The sequence below is a fragment of the Bactrocera dorsalis genome, chromosome 2, assembly GCF_023373825.1.
Source record: "Bactrocera dorsalis isolate Fly_Bdor chromosome 2, ASM2337382v1, whole genome shotgun sequence".
Classification (NCBI taxonomy): Eukaryota; Metazoa; Arthropoda; class Insecta; order Diptera; family Tephritidae; genus Bactrocera; species Bactrocera dorsalis.
Genome location: NC_064304.1, coordinates 62,728,915 through 62,753,970, shown reverse-complemented (window position 1 = coordinate 62,753,970; position 25,056 = coordinate 62,728,915). Strand labels below are relative to the sequence as shown.

The following is a 25,056-nucleotide window of genomic DNA, read 5'->3' as shown; positions in this document are numbered from 1 at the left end:
CACCGGTCACCTTTATGACATACTACTGGCTAGAAACAGAGCAATTATTACAGAATTAAATAACATTATAACAGCTGTCACTTTCGCCAAAATTGGGGTCTTAAGTCCCATTCTCTTAGACAGTAACGAAATAAATTTCATAACAGGAGACGAGCACTTCACTGACCTTACCGTGGCCGATGTTATGGCAGTAGCTAGAATTAAGATATTACAGTATAATAACATAATTTACTTTTTAATAAGATATCCGATTCCTATGTTTAGATGTAAGAAAATTACTATTTTACCGGTAGCTCATGGCCACCAAATCCTGCACCTAGAAGAATCCATCTTAGCCAAGTGTTATAACCATACCGTAGCCGTAAAGAACTGCAGCGACACAACACCAACGTTTTGCTTACCATCTCCGACTACATCATGCGCTCTGCAACTACTGACTCGCAACACCGCTAATTGCAGTACAACATTTAACAACCTCACACCAATTTCACCGATAAGTGACGGCCTTGTTGTCATCAATGACCAATTGGCTGTCATCGAGGAAAATAATGAGGTCCCTATTACGGTCAACGGAACATACCTCGTGGTCTTCAAAAACAACGTAAAGATTAATGGTACGACTTTTTATAACGAAAATTCTACATTGCCTCTAAAACCTTCTACAATCAACTTGACGCAGCACACAGAAATATTAAGCGCTTCTTACCTTCACCATGTGAATCTAGAGAATGTTCAAAGGATCAATCACCTGCAGCGATCAATCCATTATGGCCACGTTACAGGTTTCTCAGCCATTGGTGTCTTATTAATCATGGCATTCACTGTTTACGTCCTTCTCAGGATAAGGAGGACCAAGAGAGAGATTATCATAGCCAGGTCCGTTGAAACTGCAATTAAAACCGCTTCTTTGAGGACCGAGGACGTTCCCCATTTAGAAGGGGAGGAGTTATCGCGAAGAAACGACACACCCTAATTCCCGTCGTAATAAGAGCCTACCACTCTGCACATGTCGCTAAGTCAGCACATTTTGCGTGAGAACATTGGCCAGACATCTAAGTAAACAAACACCATGCACGAGGCGCAAGGTCAGCAAAACGTCAGCAGAGGAGCTACAACGCGATGCGGGTTGGTGGCTTGAGCTAAGTTAGGAATAATTTAAAGGGCACTTTATACTTGACAACTAAGCCGTGATGACGGCAAATAAAATAACTTCAAATTGAATAATACATTTGAATAATTTATATATTGCTTGTTAATGTTAATTTGTATATAGTATGTACATATGTATAGCAGAGAAATATTTTCCCATTAGGTAAATGTGCGAATATGTATGTATGTCTTAAATTTATTTTATGTGTTACTTTGTGTATTGATATAATATTATTGTTTGTCTCCGCTTACAAATTTTAAGCAATCCTGCTTATTACTTGATGAAGTATAAGAGGTATTGCCGGATACAAGTACAAGTGAATTCTTGAGTATTTATTTTATCAAGCGTGTTTTTTATTACAAGTTTTATATCTGATAAAACTGTAATATTGGTCATACATATTTGCATATATTAAATTAAGATGAACATAATACGCTCACTTGGTACTTTGTATGGTATATTTTGTAGGGTGTATGTATGTCCATATGTTGCCTGCCTTCTGCCTTTTGCGTTTTGTTCCCCGTTCTGTGTCCCAGCTGCTACCTCCTTATGCTGTTGTTTGTTTGTATGTTTGTATGTTCGTTTTAATTGTTCGCGCCCGTTTCATGTGTTGTTTTTGTATAGTTTGCTTGTTTTTTATTATTTAGGCACTTTTAAATTTCGCGCCCGATTTAGATTTTGCACGTTTGAGTTTTTTTTTTTTTTTTGGTTGTTTGCTGGAACTGTTTTACTGTGTGTATGTCCGAATGTTTGTAATATTGTTAGTGTACCGCACTTCACTGCACTTTCTTTTGTTTCTCTTTTTTTTTTGGTTTCTAATATGTCTATAATAATGTTGGGTTTTGTTTATATTTTTGAATATATTCCCGCTCTTTTAATTACGTTTTTAGTTTTCTTTTTTGTTTTTGCTCGTTTTTGCACTTTATGTCACCGCACTTTGTTACCGAACTTAGTTTTGTTTTTTTGTCACTTCTTGTAGCAAACCGTGAATATATGTATATGATTATTTTTTGTGTGTCACTGCACTATTTTTCTTGTTTTTGCTTTATTATGAGCACAAGTGTACGTACATTTTAATTATATTATACAATTAAAATACATAGGTATACAAACATGTGTTTTTTTTTGTTTTTGGTGCCACTGCACTGCTCATTTTTTTTTATTTTCTTAGTAATTTACTGCACTTTTTGTTTTTGTCCACACAATTGGGCTTAATATAATTAAATTTTATTTCTTTTAATGTAGTATTTTCTGTTTTTTATAAAATCCGAAGGTGCCTTTCGGTAAGGCTCGAAGGACCATGAATAACTATTGCCCTTAATTTGGACTCAAAGGTATCAACCACTTTAACATCCGTTTACTAAAATGCTGACGTTTAATATGCAAAATCATTTAATGCAATTTATTGGGTTTACAATTATTTAATGTACTTAAATTTATAAGAAATGACAAATGATATTTTAATTTAATTATTTTTAAACGACGAAAGTATGTCGGTAGGTGTACGGAGCGGGTAAGTTGCATACAGGACCGCTGGGAGATCGGCGGAAGGATTTTCGTGGCTCCGCGTATGATCGAACGTATGTATGTATAAAACGAATGTGTATCAGCGAGGAGTGAGTAATGAATTATTTTGGAAAATTGCGACGCGCGGGATGGGTGTCGGAAAAACGAATGTGTATGCTGTAAATTTGTCCATCCTTTTTGTTGATGAAGTTGATGTATAGGTGTGGTGAGTTGTGTTGGTGTTGTGTTATGCGGTGATGTTTGAGTATGGTGTCATCGGATGTGGTGTACTGCGCAGTGTTCCCTTAGAGTGCGCCAGCTTTTCCCAGGTTGAGGGAGGGGGGAGGCTTAACTCATTTAAACAACATTATCCCAGTAAACAAACAGAAAAAAATTTATCATGGCATTTTGCGCTTTTCGAGATGAAATGATAAAATTACGTCAAAATCCATTTTTCACATTAGAAATAGAATTATTGGAGTTTCTTAGCACAAGAAAATGTTTATCAATAATATCATTCAATTGTCAAAGTCTTCGTGGTCATGTTGATGATTTCTCAGATAGAGTGTTTAAACATTCAAACATCTTGATGATATCAGAATGACTTGATGATTTATGAACGACAACGAGCCTCCAAATTTTGATTTCGTTGTAAGATTTCATCGAAATGAGAAAAGAAATTCAGGCGTTGCTATTTATCACAATGAGCAAGACAAATGACATATTCTCACCCATCATTTAGATATAAAGGCTCCGTACACGAGTGATGCTGATGTAACGATATCAACATCAACAAGAATTGGCGATTTGTGTGCGGTAAAATGCAAAAGGAACCCTAGCGATAATCATAATAGTAAAAAATTGAATTTAATTGCCATTCATATATCACCAAATTCATCGATGAGAGATATAAAATTGTTCATCGTTTCATTAAAGTTTTATTACCGTTGTCAACTGCATGTTTGCAAACTTTTGCAGATATTATCGGAAAACCAGTAGAGTATAGCGCAAAACCGGTACTCCTTGCAGGAGATTTCAATGTAAATTTCTCATTGCCAGAAGCTGAATCAATACTGGCATTCCTCAGAGAGAAATTTTCATTAGAAATGATCAATGGAAGAAATGATCCTACGACAAAGGGAGGTACGATTATTGATTCGGTATTCGCGAGAAATATAGATAAAATAGATGTAAGACATTTCATATCGTATTTTAGTTATCATAAACTAATTGTAAATATTATAGGAGGATGGAGTCATGTGTAGAAGTTCACGCAAGTGAGGAAAGTTTTCTGATCGCCATTCACTTGGGAATGGCCAGAAACTATTCTTTTACATATAACTCAAGGAGCTCACGACCAGGTATCCTCTGGGTAGTCTAAGAACATCCGTTTGAAGGCGAGCTAAAGTAAGAAGGCGAATTATTCCCTACTTAGGGTTGTGCGCTGAGTTTGGGACCCGCCACGTAAAAAACCACCCCCAATGAAAGGAAACAACAAGCCTCGGATGAGTGACCCCCCTTTTGATGACGACCATGGCAAACGAATTAAGGACTATGATTTGAGCGCATGCACCTGGAATGTCCGGCCCTTAATTGGGAAGGTGCCGCTGCCCAACTGATTGATGTCCTCGTGAAAATAAAGGCTGACATCACCGCCGTCCAAGAAATGCGATGGACAGGACAAGGACAGAGACAAGTAGGTCCTTGTGGCATTTACTACAGTGGCCATATAAAGGAGCGAAAGTTTGGTGTTGGAATCGTGGTGGGAGAGAGACTCCGTCGCCGAGTACTATCATTTACTCCTATGAATGAACGTCTTGCCACAATCCGCATCAAAGCGGGGTTCTTCAACATATCGCTGATTTGCGTCCACGCCCCGACGCAAGAGAAGGACGATGTGACCAAAGATGCCTTTTATGAGTGTTTGGAGCGCACTTATGAGAGATGCCCCCGCCACGATGTCAAAATCGTTCTTGGCGACTTCAGCGCCAGGGTGGGCAAAGAAGGTATCTTTGGTACTACGGTCGGTCAGGAAACACGAGGAAACATCCCTAAATGGGTTGAGGCTGATCGACTTCGCCGGGGCCCGAAATATGGTTATCTGTAGTACTAGATTCCAGTATACGAAGATTCATCAAGCTACCTGGCTGTCTATAGATCGAAAAACTACTAACCAGATTGATCATGTTGTGATAGACGGAAGACACGTCTCCAGTGTTTTAGATGTGCGAGCGCTCAGAGGTCCTAACATCGACTTGGACCATTATATTGTTGCAGCCAAGATTCGCACCCGCCTCTGTGCAGCAAAAAACGCACGGCAATAAACACAAGGAAGGTTCGACGTCGAGAAGCTGCAATCACAACAGACAGCCAACCGATTTTCTACTCGGCTTGCACTCCTGCGCTCTGAGAGCACTCGTTAACAACTCGGTATAAGGGAACTGTGGGACGGCATTCCAAACTCCTTACGTACAGCTGCAACCGAAACGATTGGTTTTCGGAAAGTGCAAAAGAACAGCTGGCACGACAAGGAGTGCCGTGTCGCAGCGGAAAGAAAACAGGCTGCCTACCTCGCAACGTTACGATCGACCACAACACGTGCGGTTATTTCATGCCGAGAGTTGAAGAGGGAAGCGAGACGCATTTGCAGACAGAAAAAGAAGGAGGCTGAAATGTGTGAGTACGAAGAGCTTGATAAGCTGGTCGATAGGGGCAATGCTCGAAAATACTAGGAAAACGAAGAAGGTTTCAAGACCGGAGCATACTCTTGTAGAGTCCCAAAGGTGATCTAGTCACCGATGCTCAGAGCATACTTAAATTATGGAGAGAACAATTCTTCAGGCTGTTGAATGGCAGTGAACGTGCAACAGTAGGAGATGGCGAACCCGATTCCCCAATCGATGACGATGGAGCAGACGTTCCATTGCCCGAAGAAGATTTAATAGCAATTACCCGCCTGAGGAACAACAAAGCGGCGGGGGCCGACGGATTGCAGGCCAAACTATTCAAACACGGTGGCGAAGAACTTATTAGGAGCATGCATCAGCTTCTTTGCAAAATATGGTCGCACGAAAGCATGCCCAACGATTGGAATTTAAGTGTGCTATGCCCAATCCATAAAATAGGAGACCCCACAATCTGTGCCAACTACCGCGGGATAAGCCTTCTCAACATCGCGTACAAGGCTCTATCGAGCGTATTGTGTGAAAGATTAAAGCCCACCGTCAACAAACTGATTGGACCTTATCAGTGTGGCTTCAGACCTGGAAAATCAACAACCGACCAGATATTCACAATGCGCCAAATTTTGGAAAAGACCCGTGAAAGGAAAATCGACACGCACCACCTATTCGTCGATTTCAAAGCTGCTTTCGCCAGCACGAAAAGAAGCTGCCTTTATGCCGCGATGGCTGAATTTGGTATCCCCGCAAAACTAATACGGCTGTGTAAACTGACGTTGAGCAGCACCAAAAGCTCCGTCAGGATCGGGAAGGACCTCTCCGAGCCGATATTGATATCATCGGCCTCAACACCCGCGCCGTAAGTTCTGTTTTCTCCAGACTGAAAAAGGAAGCAACGCAAATGGGTCTGTCAGTGAACGAGACAAGACGAAATATCTCCTGTCATCAAACAAACAGTCGTCGCACTCGCGACTTGGCTCTCACCTCACTGTTGACAGTCATAACTGTGAAGTTGTAGATAATTTCTTCTATTTAGGAACCAACATTAACACCACCAACAAGGTCAGCCTGGAAATCCAACGCAGGATTACTCTTGCCAACAGGTGCTACTTCGGACTGAGTAGGCAATTGAAAAGTAAAGTCCTCTCTCGACGAACAAAAGTCAAACTCTATAAGTCGCTCATAATTCCCGTCCTGCTATATGGTGCAGAGGCTTGGTCGATGACAACAACCGATGAGTCGACGTTACCAGTTTTCGAGAGAAAAGTTCTGCGAAAGATTTATCAGAAAAATTTTCATTTGCGATAGCATTTGACGTAGTCGGCAATTGATATTCAGGAATATTTGGAATTTTTAAAAGAGAAATAACTTCTCTTGGAAGTTGCAAATTTTTTTTTGCTGAATGACGGTTCTTTAGACAAATACTGGATAAGAAATGGTGAGACGAATCCGTGGCCCTGTTAAAAACATCAGATATATTGTGTTTTCTAGAGTCTTTTCGTGCATGCTCAATGCGATCCTATTTATAAAATTTGTTTCTCGCCTCAGAAGCACTTTCTCCAGCGATTGAGGCTTGTACTATTTGTGAAGAATGTGCTAAAATTTTATGCAACGTAGCTGACATTAGGTACCATTCGTAATATTGAAAATATATTTCGGCAGTTCTATAACAAAAACTCTTCAAGTTTTCGACACTTAACTCAAAATTACAAGAAATTGCAATTAGTATTATTTCTAAGTGTTTTAAAAACTCGATGTTAACGTTTGTTATTGAAGCAAATAATTCCAGATTTGAAAATGTTTTTCTCGCCGTATTGACGTCGTATGTTGATCCACTTCCGTTACTTTTGATCATGATTTATGGTCCTTTGCGCATTGGCCACGGCGAATATCGCATTCGATGGAACGATGAGCTTTACGAGATATGCGACGACATTGATAGTTCAGCGAATTTAAAGACAGTGGCTACGCTGGCTAGGTCATATTGTCCGGATGGATGAAAACACTCCAGATCCACTTCCGTTACTTTTCATCATGATTTATGGTCCTTTGCGCATTGGCCACGGCGAATATCGCATTCGATGGAACGATGAGCTTTACGAGATATGCGACGACATTGATAGTTCAGCGAATTAAAAGTCAGTGGCTACGCTGGCTAGGTCATATTGTCCGGATGGATGAAAACACTCCAGCTCTGAAAGTATTTGACGCAGTACCCGCCGCGGGAAACAGAAGAAGAGGAAGACCTCCTCTCCGTTGGAAGGACCAAGTGGAGAAGAACCTGGCTTTGCTTGGAATATCCAATTGGCGCCACGTAGCGAAGAGAAGAATCGATTGTCGCGCTGTTGTTGACTTGCCTATAATCGTGTAAGCGGTGTCTACGCCAATAAAGAAGAAGAAGAAGAAGTATTACAGATATCAATCCGTCAGAACCCAGAAGTGATAATTGAATTAGACTTTGCTTTATAAAATGTGCATAATAAGCTTATAAAATATGAATTTTAGAAAGTGTTGGTCACTCCACCATATTTTTATCCTTTCCCTCTCGCTAATTTTCTTTCATACAAAATGTTATGCATTTCCTGGAATATCACTAAGAAGTATAACTTCTTCCGCGCGTAGGGACTCCACGCACCTTTTTGTATATTTCAAAATATTTTAAGGAATTCATCATGAAATATTTCAATGCTTGCAAGCATGTGTGCTTTGATATAAAATATACATACAGTGAATCAAAAAAGTTTTGGCACACCTCAGTTTTTTCACTTTTTTCAACATAACTTTTAATTAACTGAACATCCCAAGCAAAAAAACAAAGATATTTGTTTAAATAACGTGTTTTTAATACATATGTATATACAAAAATTCATACAAGGAGGAATTTATTAAGAAAATAATGAAAAAGAGAAGAAGAAGGAGTCTCCCGACTGGTAATATTGGGCCATTCTTCCTTCAGAGCATTCTTTCGAAGTTATTTTGTGCCTGCGAATATTTTTTGAAGCAAATGCCAAATGTGCTCAATGGGATTGAGATCACGGGATTGCGGAGGTGTTTTCTGCTGCTTGCAGTTATAAATTAACCACTCTTGAACCAAACACGAAGTGAGTTTGGGATCATTGTCACGCTAGAACTGCCATTTCTCTCCATTTAAGCCCAATTTATTTGAGCTCGGTAGCAAATTGTTATTCAAAAGGCTTAAATCAACAAGCTTATCCATTTTTTCCAAGATTCCCAACTCCGCTTGCCGCTATACACCCCCACACCATTACGTTTCCGCCGCCATGCTTGATTGTCTTTAAGATGCTATTTTCTTGGGGCTTCATGTTGAGCTTTCGCCATATTTTTTGAGACCCATCTGATCCAAATATATTGAATTTGGGTTAATCGCTAAAAATCACGTTTTTCCAAAAAGTTTCAGGTTGGTGTAGGTGAGCTTTAGCGAAATCCAACCTCTTTTATACTCTCGCAACAAAGTTGCGGTTGTTTGTAAGTCCTAAAACTAAAAGAGTCAGATATGGGGTTATATATACCAAAGTGATCAGGGTGACGAGTAGAGTCCGTCCGTCTGTCCGTCCGTGCAAGCTGTAACTTGAGTAAAAATTGAGATATCATGATCAAACTTTGTACACGTATTTCTTGGCTCCATAAGAAGGTTAAGTTCGAAGATGGGCAAAATCGGCCACGCCCACAAAATGGCGAAAGCCGAAAACCTATAATGTGTCATAACTAAGCCATAAATAAAGATATTAAAGTAAAATTTGGCACAAAGGATCGCATTAGGCAGGGGCATATTTGGAGGTAATTTTTTTGGAAAAGTGGGCGTGGCCCCGCCCCCTACTAAGTTTTTTGTACATATCTCGGAAACTACTATAGCTATGTCAACCAAACTCTATAGAGTCGTTTCGTTCAGGCATTTCCATATACAGTTCAAAAATGGGGTGATAATAACCACGCCCACCTCCCATACAAAGGTTATGTGGAAAATCACTAAAAGTGCGTTAACCGACTAACAAAAAACGTCAGAAACACTAAATTTTACCGAAGAAATGGCAGAAGGAAGCTGCACCCAGGCTTTTTTATACTCTCGCAACAAAGTTGCTAAAGAGAGTATTATAGTTTTGTTCACATAACGGTTGTTTGTAAGTCCTAAAACTAAAAGAGTCAGATATAGGGTTATATATACCAAAGTGATCAGGGTGACGAGTAGAGTTGAAATCCGGATGTCTGTCTGTCCGTCCGTCCGTCCGTGCAAGCTGTAACTTGAGTAAAAATTTAGATATCATGATGAAACTTGGTACACGTATTCCTTGGCTCCATAAGAAGGTTAAGTTCGAAGATGGACAAAATCGGCCCACTGCCACGCCCACAAAATGGCGGAAACCGAAAACCTATAAAGTGTCATAACTAAGCCATAGATAAAGATATTAAAGTGAAATTTGTCACATAGGATCGCATTAGGGAGGGGCATATTTGGACGTAGTTTTTTTGGAAAAGTGGGCGTGGCCCCGCCCCCTACTAAGTTTTTTGTACATATCTCGGAAACTGCTACAGCTATGTCAACCAAACTCTACAGAATCGTTTCCTTTAGGCATTTCCATATACAGTTTAAAAATGGAAGAAATCGGATAATAACCACGCCCACCTCCCATACAAAGGTTATGTTGAAAATCACTAAAAGTGCGTTAACCGACTAACAAAAAACGTCAGAAACACAAAATTTTACGGAAAAAATGGCAAAAGGAAGCTGCACCCAGACTTTTTTTAAAAATTGAAAATGGGCGTGGCGTCGCCCACTTATGGACCAAAAAGCATATCTCAGGAACCGCTCGACCGATTTCAATGAAATTCGGTATATAATATTTTCTTAACACCCTGATGACATATACGAAATATGGGTGAAATCGGTTCACAACCACGCCTTCTTCCCATATAACGCTATTTTGAATTCCATCTGATGCCTTCTCTGTAAAATACATATATACATTAGGAACCAATGATGATAGCGGAATAAAACTTTACACAAATACGGTATTTGAGCTGAGGTATCCCTTGTGGAAAAATTGTCGTGATCGGACTATAACTTTTCAAGGTCCCTTACATCGAACACGAAAAACTCAGTGCCTAACCTAACCTAACCTAATTTTTCACCGAAAATATCGGTAAATCTCTCAGAATTTAATTCTAATTACTTTTACAGCCAAATAAAAAAATATGTAAATGACGGATAATGAAATTTCGATTATCACTTTATTGTGCGAGAGTATAAAATGTTCGGTGACACCCGAACTTAGCCCTTCCTTACTTGTTTTAAATTGAAAATGGGCATGGCGTCGCCTACTTATGGACCAAAAACCATATCTCAGGAACAATTAATCTAATTAATTTTGCAGCAAAATAAAAAAAATATCTAAATGACGGATAATGAAATCTCGATTATCACTTATCATGCGAGAGTATAAAATGTTCGGTGACAACCTTCCTTCCTTACTTGTTTGAAATGAATATGAGGCTTTTTTTCATTATTTTCTTGATAATTTCCTACTTTTATGATTTTTTTTATTTTTATTTTTTGTATATATGTATTAAAAAAATATGTTTAAACAAATATGTTTGTTTTTTGTTTGGTATGTTCAGTTAATTAAAAGTTATATTGAAGCAAAGTGGAAAAATTGAGGTGGGCCAAAACTTTTTTGATTTACTGTAGATGTATAAATTATATGCAGAGTCGTTTGCGCGTTGCAAATATATGAATCTGTGGGCGTACATTTCTTAACCCTTTCATGCCCGAATTAAAATGGGCGTGGCTAAAATTTTTTTGAGTATACATAAAAGATAGAGTTGACCTCAATATCAACTGACAAAAATTTCAATGTCCTAGGTGTCCTGGTTCAAGAGCTACAGGTAACATTGGGCAATGGTGGTACGTACATACTAAATTTAAACACAAGTTGATTATTTTTCAAATGCCGCTTATTTCAATTTATGTATGTTAGGATACAAAACAATTCTTTTGAATGGATTGGAGCACAAGTGCACATTGCATTTGCTGCATTTAGATCTTGGAAACCCAGTTCTGCACAGCCTACATCTGCCTCTTGTTCCCCATTCCGGAAAATGAATATAACCATCAAATCGTAGGGATTTTGCAGGCTCTGCAACATATGCTCTTTTATTGGGGTTTGATTCAGATTCAGAACCTGTAGAAGGAGCTGGTGATGACGGAGTCGATGCTGTATCCAACATGAGGGCAACCTCTTTTGTTTGCGACATCACTCTCAGAAATTTTAAATTCAGTCACATTTGATAGCCATAAACTTTCATTGTTCTCAAATCTCTTCGCACATCTTTGGTTCTTGTTCCACTTATGGGTAGCATTTGCACAAAAATTGTTAATTTTCCTTTTGATTGATGCCATACTTTCGTCATCCACACTTCTATTAAATTTCTTGAAAATCCAGTTGACAACAATCGTAGCATTTCGGTTATTATCTAACCAAAATTTAACTATATCAGTATTTTTTATTTTTACGCAATCTTAAAAGGAAAATATAAATAATTTAGAGCAGTTGGGCTGCAGTTGAAATTACAACCACATGAAAGTACACATCATTACCTTTATCCACATATATATTTTTCAACAAATACGTCCCAATAAACAAAGTACTACTCCAAGAAACACGGGGTCAATAACCAAAACTCCACAGTAAATACGGCACATTTTGATGCAACAAAAAATTTACAACAACAACATTTTCATGAAACTTATTAATAACATTTTTTTTACTTACCTGAATTAATATTTTCCATTTTATAAAAATTGTATACAATTACAATATTTTGTTAAACAATGGATTAAATGTTAGGCACTATAAAGGTGAATGTCAGAAAACAAAACAAACTACAACTTTGACAGCTTGGGTTTAAGACATGGGTTGCCACCTGACTCTAATTTTTGTATATTTGGGTATTTCAAAATGTTTGTTATAAAATGCCATTATCCTTTTTTTGAAATAGTACACTTTAAAAATTGATTTTCTGCCTCAAAAACCATTCATTTGACCTATAGTGCGGTGGTTGATTTTGTATAATTCAAGCAGCATGTCCGCGAGATCAACCCCTCCCATGTGCTTGTTGTAGCATTCTACTATACCTGGACGAGGTGTAATTCTTCTCTTTGCGGCATCATCTCTTGCATTCACTCATGGGGTTCTTACCTGCATAGTTTGAAACCAGTTGTACACTTTTATTATCGTACCAACGACAAGCAATTAAGTTGTGTGATGCTTCATTTTTGAAATCGCTTGATCCTCGTCCTCGTTTTTTCAGTTCCTTCTCACTACTTAGAGTACAATTTTTCAATCGGTTGCTTCTAATTGTACCAACGGCTAATATGCCTTTTTCTTTCAGAGCAATCATCAAGCTTATTGAAGAAAACCAATTGTCAAAAAAAAAATTTTCTACTTACCTGTGCTACCAAATTTCTAAAAAGAAGTAAAAAAGACAAACAAAACATATATATGTAATTGTAAGGAAACTGGAAAACCGGTAGATACGTGATTTACAAAAAAATTCCATCAAAGCGTTTCAAACAGTTTCGCTTGAAAGTTCCGTGAAAAAAATAATAATTATTAAAGTGCCGGTCTAACGCTAATTAAAAAAAATAAAAACGCTAAAACTGTGAAGTGCCGCTAAAAATTCCCGCTACAAACCTACCGTTTCCTGTGCCGTAAAAGTAAAGTAGCACTATTATATACATACTTACCGCTTCCAGTGCCGCTACAGAAACCAGTAAGGCATACCGCTAAGTGTCCAGCTTTACATTTTACAACATCAAATCGCTGCTGCCATCAACTCCGCTGCCGTCGTGGGAATGAGCTGCCGCTGCGTTCTCTGCAAAAGGGACGTAAACGCCGGCGCAAAGCCAACGCACCAGGTAACGAGTGCGAAAGCAATGCAAACAAAAAAAAAAGGTGCGTGGAGCCCCTACGCGCGGAAGAAGTTATACTTCTTAGTGATATTCAGAAGCAAAATGCGAAACAATCATACATACATATATTATGTCGTTTGCACATTTGTCTGTATGTTTGCGAAAGCAAATGTTCTACAAAAGCATATTTCTATACTTAAACAAAATTATTAGAACCATCGTATGTTTCTTACATGTACAACCAAACCATATTTAAAACAGCGCAACCTAAGTGTCAATGGTGGTGTTGGTGGTAAGCGCTTGGAAAGTCAAGATGCTACGAGTACCGCAGGTTCAAATCTCGACAGAATAAATTTTTAATTTTTTGCTTTTAACATCGTATACTATACAAATAAATATTTTTCTTACTAATAGAAATTAAATTTATCACAGCAATATACATATACATAAGAAAAATATTTATTTGTATAGTACACGATGTTAAAAGGCATACATCTTCTATCCTATCTTGTGTATCTGCACATGCTCATATGAGTGTATGTATACGCATGTGCGCGTTCAGGAATTGAAATCATATTTTCATCACTTATCAATATACCTATTACATGTGCGCGCATTGACTTGCATGTTCGTAGATTCATACATACTTATATGTACATATATTTGCATACATTGCCGAACAAATAATGCACAAGCATCCAAACATACATATGCGTACACATATGAATATGTCACCAACAAAAAATTGATCTTCACAAGTCAATATGGCAGCCAAATTGGCGAAGAACAAGTGTAGTAAATTTTACAACAAAAACGATTTCATTCATGAACGCAGGGGCAAATTCCACAAGCGATCTCGCTTCATTCATAAAAACAGAGGCCGTAACATCTCCCCGAGCATGCCTTTGCCAACAAGTCGTATTTTCGCGACGATGGCAAAAGCTAAAAATCATAAATTGCACAACTTTCTGGTGTTTCTCGTAAAAATCTGCATCGATATGTATTCACGATCATACGTATACATACATACATATTTACGCGTGTTTGTCGGCGAAGCTGCTACAGCGGCAAGGGGTGACAATCGGAGGCCATTACTTTACTTATGCCATAGAAATTCTATTGCTACGAATATGGAAATGACAATGAAATAATGCAAATATGCATATTTCTAAAGGTCATTAATTTTTTTGAAGAAATGAAAGGAATGAATGATCCTGAGAAGTATAGTCTTAACTTTTCAACGGCCAGCGCAGAGTATTTCAACCAAAAGGAATTTTTTCATTAAAATCATCACTCAGAAGTCGTTTTATCCGTTGTAAGCGAACGATTTTCGAAGAAACATCATTTCTTATATGCCACAAAACAAAATTAGAAATGAACTTCTTAAACCTCACGCTGTCAGATAAAACGATATACCTCGTCATCGCGGGTCGATTTCCAAAAATGGAAATGAAGACACACAGAAATGATTCTGTGAAGTATAGTCTTAATTTTTCAAAGGCCAACGAAGAGTATTTCAAACAAAAGTCACATAAAATAGTTGAGAATTTGTAGAAAGACAAACGAAAGAAAAAGAACTATAACTTGAATAATGCACAAGCATACAAACATACATATGCGCACACATGTGAATATGTCACCAACCAAAAATTGAAACATTGTTCTACAAAAACAACAACAGCATAAGCATGGAACATTGTGTGGTGTTGTTGTGTCGGCCGAGCTGTGCCCAAAGAAACGAACAAACGATCGCCGATTGTCACCGCTTCGCTTGCTGCTCGAACATCTTCGCAGACAAGGTTGCGTTAGATTTATATTGAGCAAGGTTGCGTTAGATTCATATCAGTGATCTGCAGTGAATGAGTTAAACACAACTTTGAGCCACTTGCGAAAAATTGAGTATGAAGCAAGCAAATTATTCACGGAATGAGTATAAGTGTGAATACTACTCACTTACAATTATGAGAGAGAGAGTTTTGGCTTGTGAGCTGCTTAGCTTGTATGAAGCATATATTCACAAGTGTTTGCTTATGAGCTCACAATACTTATGAATCTTTGCTTAGGACTCTCTGACATTCATGAATACAAAACACTTGTGAATATACGAAGAAGCTCAATTGTGCGCAAGCCACTTGAGCCACTTGAGCCGTAACGCTATGAACCAAAGGCTAAGAAATCCATTATGAAATTAGTAAGAGTTACTATTATATTATTGTATAACAACAAGGATTTTGTAACTGGTTCAAATAATGACTAGATATAATGAAATAAAAAACTGGATTTTCATATTTTGTGTTAATTTTCTCTATTATTAAAAAAATCACATATACATACTTACATACATTAATATGTTATCACTTATAATATTTCATTTTATTTTATAAAATGATAATTTAGTTCCTTTCAATGGAATTAAAATTAAAAATAAAAATCACGTCAGTTTAATGGTATAAAAATTACATGAATTATTATCAAAAAACTAAATAGCAAACTTCAGTTAATTTCGGTAAAAAATGAAAATAATAAGCATAAAATTTACTTCAAGATTTATGTACATACATAAGATTCAACTCCAAAGATACAAGTATATATTATAAGTATAGCTTCTAAATATATATTAAGATTGAGGTATTGCACAAAATTACTTTTCAATATCATTGTATATTTTTGTTTTTTAAGTTTCTAAGGTCTTCTTGCCATATTAGTTAGTCTTAAATATAGAATTCAGGAATATTATATTATCTACGGTTTTGGGTGCAAGTCGATTTCTTTTATCAGTTATTAAATTGCCTGCCAAGGAAAATACACGTTCAGACGCCGCACTACTTGCAGGTATAGTTAATATTTTAAGTGCAAATTTTTATATGCGTGGAAAGTTAGCTTTATGTTGCTTCCACCATTGAATTGCGTCAAAGTCATTATCAAATTGTATTCTTTCTGTAAAATATCTATCCATCTCATCTTCGATACGTTCCTGCGCGCTCATGTTTGAAATATTTGTAAAAAAGAAGTTCAGGTCATTTGCAGGTGAAGACGCATTTGATGTTGAAGTAATTGGTGAATATGGAATTTGTGGGGTCTCATTGTGTTCGGAAGTGTAAAACTCAATATTGCCTGATATCTCCTCAATGCAGAAATGCTTCACAGCTTCAATATCGACATCTCTCATAGCTTTTGCGGGAGGATATGAAAATAGTGCTACTTTGTGGTAAAAGCTTAAATTAGCAAGCCATATACTGTCGATATATGTATGTTGATATGTTACGTTTAAAGCTGAATATTGTTGGAATGTCTGTATGAACTGCTCCGCATATCGTTTTTAATCGAAAAATTGAAGGAAGTACAAAACATATTGCCACAAAACCCACCCACATTTCTTGTATATATGTATAGTATCTCTTAGTAATTTTACTATGTTTTAATGTGATTTATTGTTCTATTTTAAAAGAAAACTGAATAAAAGAATAAGAAACAAAGAAGTTTCAGTTTTGTAGTTTCTACGAAGTCACTAGACTCACTCGTTCCTTTTAAAACCCCTCCGTGTAGGTATAAACTTCAGGGACTCATCTACCTAAGCTCTTCACTTTCTAGAATGTAAGATAAAGATGCAAGGGTTTAAGAAATAATTGAATAAAAGGATAATAAACAAAGAAGTTTCAGTTTAGTAGTCACTACAATCACGCGTTTCGTTCCTTTTAAAACCCCTCCGCGTAGGTATAAACTTCAGGGACTCATCTACCTAAGCTCTCCAATTTCTAGAATGTAAGATAAAGCTTAAGAAAATAATTGACTAAAAGGATAATAAACAAAGAAGTTTCAGTTTTGTAGTCACTACAATCGCGCGTTTCGTTCCTTTTAAAACCCCTCCGCGTAGGTATAAAATATATTTTGAATAGGCAAGGAATTTGTGAATGTATTCATGAATAAATAATGAGCCACTTATTAGTGAATGTATTCATGAGCCTTTCAACTCATCTAATGGTAAGCAACGAATAGCTCAAACAATTGTATACAGAGAAGCAAGCCAAGCCAAGTGTGAGCGATAAGTGATTGTGAGACATATTCACACTCATTATTACACAAGCAAGCCATGTGATTGTGAGAAGATAATATTTTTAGTGGGAGCAAGTGTGAGTGAATATTGGGGGTGATTCATGAATATGAGAGTGTATTCATAAGCCAAGTATTCACTGCAGATCACTGATTCATATTGAGCAAGGTTGCGCAACTTGAATTTAACGCAACCTTTTCTGGTGTCGTATAAGAAGTATAACTTCAAAAAGCAAACATCAAAACAAGTGCACTTTCAGTTTTTGGCTCTCCCTTTTCACTTTACATATATACATATATACATATATTTATACATACTTCTACATATACGTACGAATTCAAAGTGAATAAGGGATTTTGGGATTTTGCGGTAGCCCTTTATTTTGAAATAAAGGTGAAAAAATTATTAATTGCAAAATTATATTATCTCGTTTTATCGCAATTTTTTCGATCCGCGTTTGTAATAGTCGGTCGTTTTTTCGCAATTTTTATCGATTTTCGTTCGGACATTTTCCGATTAAATTACTTTTTTGTGCTATTGCTCATTTTGCGCATTTATTGGTTTTGGCTTTCGTATACTTCGTTTTCGTAACCGATTCCAAATATATTTGTTGCCAGCCTTTATTGTTATTGGTTTGGCTTTCGTATATTTGGGAATCGACATTTATTTTTCGTTTTCATTATCGATTCTTGATATATCTGTTGCCAACCGTTATAGTCTTTTTTCGGAAATTTAAATTAAACAACGCACAATGAGCAAGCCAAAGCCAACTCTCGCCAACCTCTCTCCAAGTAAGGAGTTGATCGACTTAAAGTCTTTAAAGCGCCAAAGGACGGTGGCGAAAAATAGTATTTTGCGAATAAAGACGGGCCTTTTAGAAAAAACTATGTCATTAGATCCAATTGAATTGGAATGTCGGCTGGACATATTAAATTCACATAGTGAAAAGCTAATGAAATGCCAATCTAAAATTGAAGAGATTGATGAAGACGACATGGCCCGAGGGGAGTTAGAGGACATAATTGTTGAAACGAAATCAATAATTAAGAATATTTTAACCAAAGATAGAACGTCAATTGCCGAAACATCTTTTGTAGCTTCTCACAGCTCAAGGCTCCCTAAAATGAATTTGCCGAAATTCAAGGGAGAATATTCCGAATTCAAAAATTTTATGAGTTTGTTCGAGAGCTTGGTTCGTAATGATCCAAATATCCCAGATGTAGAAAAATTTAACCATTTGGAAAATTGTCTATCTGGAGAGGCTTTGGGAACAGTTAAAGCGTTTCAGATGTCGGATGAAAATTACCCGAAAGTTTTGGCAAGTCTCAAAAAAGTTTATGATAATAAATGTTTGATATTCTTCAATACAATATCTAAACTTTTTTAGCTGCCAACCATCCCAAAGGTATTCGCTCCTTCAATGCGATCAATGATTGACGAAGTGTCAGCGGTGTATGACTCATTGCTATCGCTGGGCAATGGGAAACATATAACAAACGCTATTATTATACACATAGTGATGACAAAGGTCGACTCAGCTACCAGATCCAAATGAGAGGAACAGCTGGATTATGACAAGCTGCCACTATGGAAAGAATGTGAAGCCAACGTAAATCGAAGATTCCAGCAGCTATCAGCGGAAGGAACATCAAATTCAAGGACGAAGCCCATACAAACAAGCAGTGCGAGTCATAGGAAACAACAACATATGGACAGGACCAAATCGGCGCTAGTTGCAGCAAATACGAGGCAGTCTCTTTGTCAGCAGTGCAAATCCAAGGACCACTATTTGACTGCCTGCCCCACTTTCAAGGCGCTTCCGGTGCAACACAGGTTCGAGTTCGTGAAATCATTGTTTGCGTAAGGGACACACTGTCTCTAAGTGCAAAGCGGATAGATATCGGGTGTGCAATCGATCGCATCACACATTATTGCAGCAGTATCCGGTTTCCTTCCCCGCTGCATCTCATCCGCAACCATCAACCACTCACGCCATGCATACAGCCAGTATGCCGGATCGGGTCATGTTGGCAACAGCAGTGATTCAAATGGGGACCAGTTGTGGAGAGTACCTACCTGCGAGAGCGTTGGTGGACTCAGACTCCCAGGTCAACTTCATGACGGAGGACTTGGCACAGAAGTTGCGGATTAGACGACAACATAATAGGGACCGGCAATTCCAATACGAAAGTGGGGGCAAAATTAAGCGCGTTTGTTAAGTCGCGGGTAAACAATTACGAATTTTCGGCGGAATTCTGGATAATGCGAAGTATTTCGGCAAATCATCCAGACCATAATATCAATCTTAATGGCTGGAAATTCCGCACAATATTGAATTGGCGGATCCAGAATTCCACAAATGTAAGAAAGTTGACATCTTATTGGGTGCAGAAGTATTTTTCGATCTTCTAGCTGTCGGCCAAATTAAAAATGGTCCTAATCAACCAACATTACAGAAAACCCTTTTAGAATGGGTTTTATCTGGCAAATACGTCAGCAATCTAAGTTCTCCTCCCAAATTACATAGCACATTATGCCAAGTTGAAGAAGACTTTACGTCAATAGATTTAGTAGTCCAAAAATTTTGGGCTCTAGAAGAATTACCTTCAGAATCAAATGGTATCAAATTCACACCAGAGAAACAAAAGAGTGAAAATTTTTTCGTTAATACTACTCAAGTGTTGCCTTCAGGACGGCTTCAAGTCAGAATGCCCTTAAAAGCTGACCGTAAGTTACTCGGTCACTCCTTTGAAACCGCAGTTCGGCGGTTCAATAATGGACCTTATTGAAAAATTCTCTTCTCATAAAAAATTGCTTCGCGTGGTCGCATACATATTACGATGGATCTAACGACCACCAAAATCCTCCAGGGGACAAGATCTCACTTCAGAAGAGCTAAACTTGAGTTCTCTAAAAATTGCACAAGTGGTCCAACATTCAGAATTTTCGGATGTTATTCAAAAATTGCATAAAGGTATCACGCTACCCGCAAACTTGCAAAAACTAAACCCATTTTTGCATGAATACTCGGAGATGTCGGTGTCATTCAAATTGATCCGAGTAGGAGGTCGCCTATTAAATGCACCTCTCCCATACGATGCCAAATTTCCGCTTTTATTAAATAAAAGTTCGCACTTCGTTATAACATATTTACGGTTCCTGCATATTCGAAATCACCACGCAGGGGCTAAAGCGTTAGTTGCGCTTCTTCGAGAACGCATATGGCTAATTAATGCCCGAGAAGCTTGCAGTAGAACCGTCAGAAACTGTATACATTGTTTTCATTACAAGCCGAAGTTGCAAAACCAAATAATGGGAAATTTTCCTTTCTTATATGTGGCATAGATTTTAGTGGTACGCTACATACAACTCTAAAAATACGCGGTCGACCACCCGTAAAAACATATATGTTTTCGTTTGCTTCATTTCAAAAGCAGTACATTTAGAATTAGTTTCGGACCTATCTTCTAATTAATTTATTCTCGCCCTAAAAAGGTTCATTGGACGCCGAGGAATGCCCCAGAAGATGTTTAGCGACAACGCCACCAATTTAGTCGGCGCCGACCGCAAGCGAAGGAGGCGTTTCTAGCAATGGGTCCAGACCTGAAGAGATTCGCAGCAGACGAAGGGTGCAGCTTCATCTTTATACCACCGCGGGCGCCGCACTTCGGCGGGTTATGGGAAGCCGCGGTGAAGTCCGCTAAGCATCACGTCGTTTGCGTAATCGGCAACGCGCTACTGACCGCAAAGGAACTGTCAACCCTACTGGCAGAAGTGGAGGCCATCCTCAATTCTCGGCCCCTAACACCGTTGAGCCAGAACCCCAACGACGGCGAGGCACTAACCCCAGCGCATCTGCTGATAGGGTGCTTCCTGCGAGTATTACCTCCAGAGCAAGTGACAGTGGACCCAGTTCGTTGTTGCGAGAGATGGCAACTTGTTTGCTGTCTCAAGCAACAGTTCTGGCGACAGTGGTCCAAAGTACGAGTATATCTGACGGGACTTCAGGAACGCAACAAGTGGCTGCATCCCACTCGCAATCTGCAGCTCAACGACCTCGTCCACGAGGACAACGTGCCGCCACAGCAGTGGGTACTCGGATGCGTCGTCGCCACCGTCGAAGGGCAAGACGGCAAGGTACGAGTCGCAGACGTGGCGACTAAGGCGGGCACAATTAAGCGTCCCATCCACAAGCTGGCCTTGCTTCCAATGGAGGTTGAAGGAAATTGATCCTGTCAAGGTGGCCGGTGTTGCGTCAAGCGACATATCTACAAATTTATACCTAAAATAAAAATAAAAAATGAATTGTAAAATATTGAATTATAAAAATTATAAACTATTGAATTGTTAAAAATTAAATTAAGAAAATCTATTATAAAATCCTTACCTTGATAAGGCATTCGTAATACCAATCTTCTACTTTCCTCAATACTTACCATAATCTGTTACAATATTGAACGAAATGTTGAAGATGATTATCCTTACCCCTTATTAATACATATTTATGTTACCACTAGTTTAAGCCGTTAGTTTTAAGATTTAGGCTTAGCAATTAGATTAAGAAATAATAAACTGGCTTTGTAATTGAACCGCTGAACTGAACGCACGCGTTTTCGTTACCGGAACAGTTTATAAATCTTTCGCGACAGGTAATTGGAGTGAGTTAAAATTGCGCATCCCTAACTATTATATTTTTCGTTTCTCAAAAACGCTTGAGAATTTTCACCGGTTTTTTTTAATTACTCTCTTACCTTTCTTTATTTAGTTGTTGAACTTGGTTTTTGGATGAATTAATTATATTATTGTTTTTTGACACTGTTTTAAAATAACGTTTTTTGCAAAATTAATTTGTCAACTTTGCTCTCGAGAGAATAGCTACCAACTCAACACGAAAATATCTAAAATAGCGGTACTTAAACGCTCATAAACCCAATGTTGCATATACGCAACATCGGGAATGATAGGGTTAACATTGAAATTAGCATAATTTTTCTCATTTAACACTAAAAATGTTCAATTTTGCTATTTTTTTGTCCCCTCATGTTAAATGTGGTGAAACACGCTCAGCCAAAACAGTAAATATCCCTAATCGTGAACCAGAGAATCGTGAACAAATATCGTAACTTTTCGAAGGGGTACTCGGCAGAGATGATGTCTCACCACAGACAAATTATAAGAGTGTTTCACCACGAAAATAGCAGAATTGAGCATTTTCAGTATTAAATAAGAAAAATAATTCTAATTCCAATGTAAACAAATTTACGCCTACAGATTCGTTTATTTCCTATGCGCAACCGACTCAGCATTTAATTTGTATATGATCCGTATAGTACATAAGTATGTACATATGTATGTTAAAATTTACCTGTGTATTTCATGATGATTCCATAAGCATTAAAAGTATATAATAGAGTAAGGTATGTATTATTACCCAAATAATTAATATATGTAAGTTTATGGTGATTAGTTTTAAATTTACACATTTACATTAAAAGTTCTTAGAAGATCAAGCGGTCGCACATGTGCTCATATGTATTTAATGTATATATATGTGCATTTAAACAAATATGATAATGTTTGTAAATTTGTCCACATGCAATATATGTATGTAAGTATGTACACTGAATGCTCCATGCGAAATCTCCGTTGACATGGACAACCACGTTTGTCAAAAAGTCAATGTGTCGAAGGACAGACGAAACGACAACATTGTGTTGTTGGTAGAAAATCCGAGCTGAGCCGAAAAAATAAACGAACGATCGCCGATTGTCACCGCTTCCCTTGCCACTGTAACAGCTTCGGCAACAAACTTGCGTAAATACATTTGTATGAAGATTCTCTGGCAGAGTTGTGGCCTCTGAGAACAGTTTGGGATGTACACCAGAGAATCCTTTTCGGAGGAACTCAAAAATCTTGAGAATGCCTCCAAAAGGCAAACCGGAAGAACCCACCGCTGCTGGATCAACAAAAATATGCGAAAATGCCAAAAAGCAGGCAAAGGTGGCAAATCTGGGCAGCTTAACAATAGTGAAAATCCCAATATTTTCTGCGAACTGGCTAAAAAAATTAGAGAGCTTGAAAGCATGATATCCGGTCAGAGACATATAAATCAAGCTATGCGTGATCTTGTAAGCTGTATCACAAGCTTGTATGATAATGCAGAAAAGCAAGAGAATCCGTCGAAAAGAATCATGGTAGGGAAAGCGTCGCAGGTATCCCCTATTCAAAGTGAAAAAATGCTCCAAAGAGACCACGCGAGATATTGGGATATTTGCCACCAACGAAGAAGCCCAAAAACATGAGTCACAAAGTGCCAGCAAGACATAGAGAGGTCACGGAATACATGCACAAAGACAGTTTAGGTGACAAGCCCGCAGTCGAAAAATTGATAGAAGTTGTTAGAAGGCAGAAACCGATCGCGAAAAGAATCAGATTGAAACCAGAGGCTATAATCTTAACAAAAAAGGAGGGAGCGGATATTCTGAAAAAAAATAAAATGCGACAGAGGCCTTGAAGAACTGGGTTCAACTGTGAGATACATTAGAAAATCCCTCAAAGGAGACCTGCTAATCGAACTAAAAAATCAAGCAGAAAAGAGAGCCTACACGTTCGAAAGCGCCCTAGAAGGAGTTATTGGTGACATGGCCGTAATACTGCCAAAAACTCATAATATTACCATTATGTGCAAAGACTTGTATGAGATAACCACCCCTGAAAAAATCTGTGAGGCATTACAAAAGAAGTGTGGGATCCAAAACCTGGGGAAGCAAAATATAAAAAATTTGCGGAAAACTCAAAGTGACACTCGAATAGCTCTCATATGCCTATGAGCTGAGGATGCCAAAACCTTACTCAACTGTGGCAAAGTAAAGATCGGGTGGTCAATATGCCGCCTCCAAGAATTTTCACCTATTACTCGTTGTTTAAGGTGCTTCCAACTAGGATATATAGCGCACAAATTTTACAGCCCCTTTGATAGGTCTTCCCTTTGTACACGTTGCGGAACCCCAGGACACGTGGCAAAGCCAAGCACAATTCCCCATGTTGTATGCTCTGCAAAGGAGAGCACTCCGTTTTAAGTACGGTCTGTCCTAAATACGCAGATATGTTGAAGACAACGAAAAAATTAAGATATTTCAATTAAATCTGAAGCATTGCGCTGCAGCACAGGACCTTCTAAACCAGATGGTGCTGGAGGAAAACATAGATGTCGCCCTATTAAGCGAACAATATTCTCAACGTTCGGAAAGCACTTGGAGTAAAGATATAAGTGGCAAGGCGGCAATATGGGCCTGCAAAGGTCAAGCCTTCACATCACGTTCCAACGAATCCCATAACGGCTTTACATGGGCGAATATAGAAAGAATTTATTTTGTAAGCTGTTATGCTCGTCCTAGCGCAACAATTAGCGAGTTTGAAGATTTTCTCCTGGAGTTATCTCTAGAAATCAGAAGCAAATCGCCAATAATAATAGCGGGAGATTTTAACGCATGGTCTACTGCTTGGGGTAGCAGAATTACTAATCATCGTGATCAACTCATTCTAGAATTTTTGAGTCAAACAAACCTTACGATTTTAAACAGTGGCACACAAAATACATTTCAAAAGGGAAATAAAGGTTCAATAATAGACTTAATGTTTGCTAACGACGCGCATAGCAGGCATATTAAGTGGAAGGTGTCAGATATGTACACAAATAGTGACCATATGGCTATAATTGCTAAAGTTTCGTTCTCCTAAG

The 25,056-nt window shown here is 38.1% G+C and overlaps 1 protein-coding gene and 1 pseudogene across 1 annotated transcript; one reads left to right on the top strand and one right to left on the bottom strand.

Annotated features, from left to right (window-relative positions):
* Positions 1–14,553: 14,553 nt before the first annotated feature.
* Positions 14,554–14,752, bottom strand: LOC125776958 (small nucleolar RNA U3; annotated as a pseudogene).
* Positions 14,753–15,804: 1,052 nt separating this feature from the next.
* On the top strand, positions 15,805–21,917 carry LOC125776723 (uncharacterized). The gene is made up of 2 exons (XM_049450271.1): positions 15,805–16,096; positions 20,811–21,917. Exon 2 carries the CDS (start codon positions 20,907–20,909, stop codon positions 21,543–21,545), a length of 639 nt encoding a protein of 212 aa, XP_049306228.1. The 5' UTR covers positions 15,805–16,096; positions 20,811–20,906; the 3' UTR covers positions 21,546–21,917.
* Positions 21,918–25,056: the final 3,139 nt, after the last annotated feature.

Coding starts and splice junctions, on each gene's coding strand:
- LOC125776723 (XM_049450271.1), top strand. CDS start 20,907: ATGGGTCCAGACCTGAAGAGATTCGCAGCAGACGAAGGGTGCAGCTTC.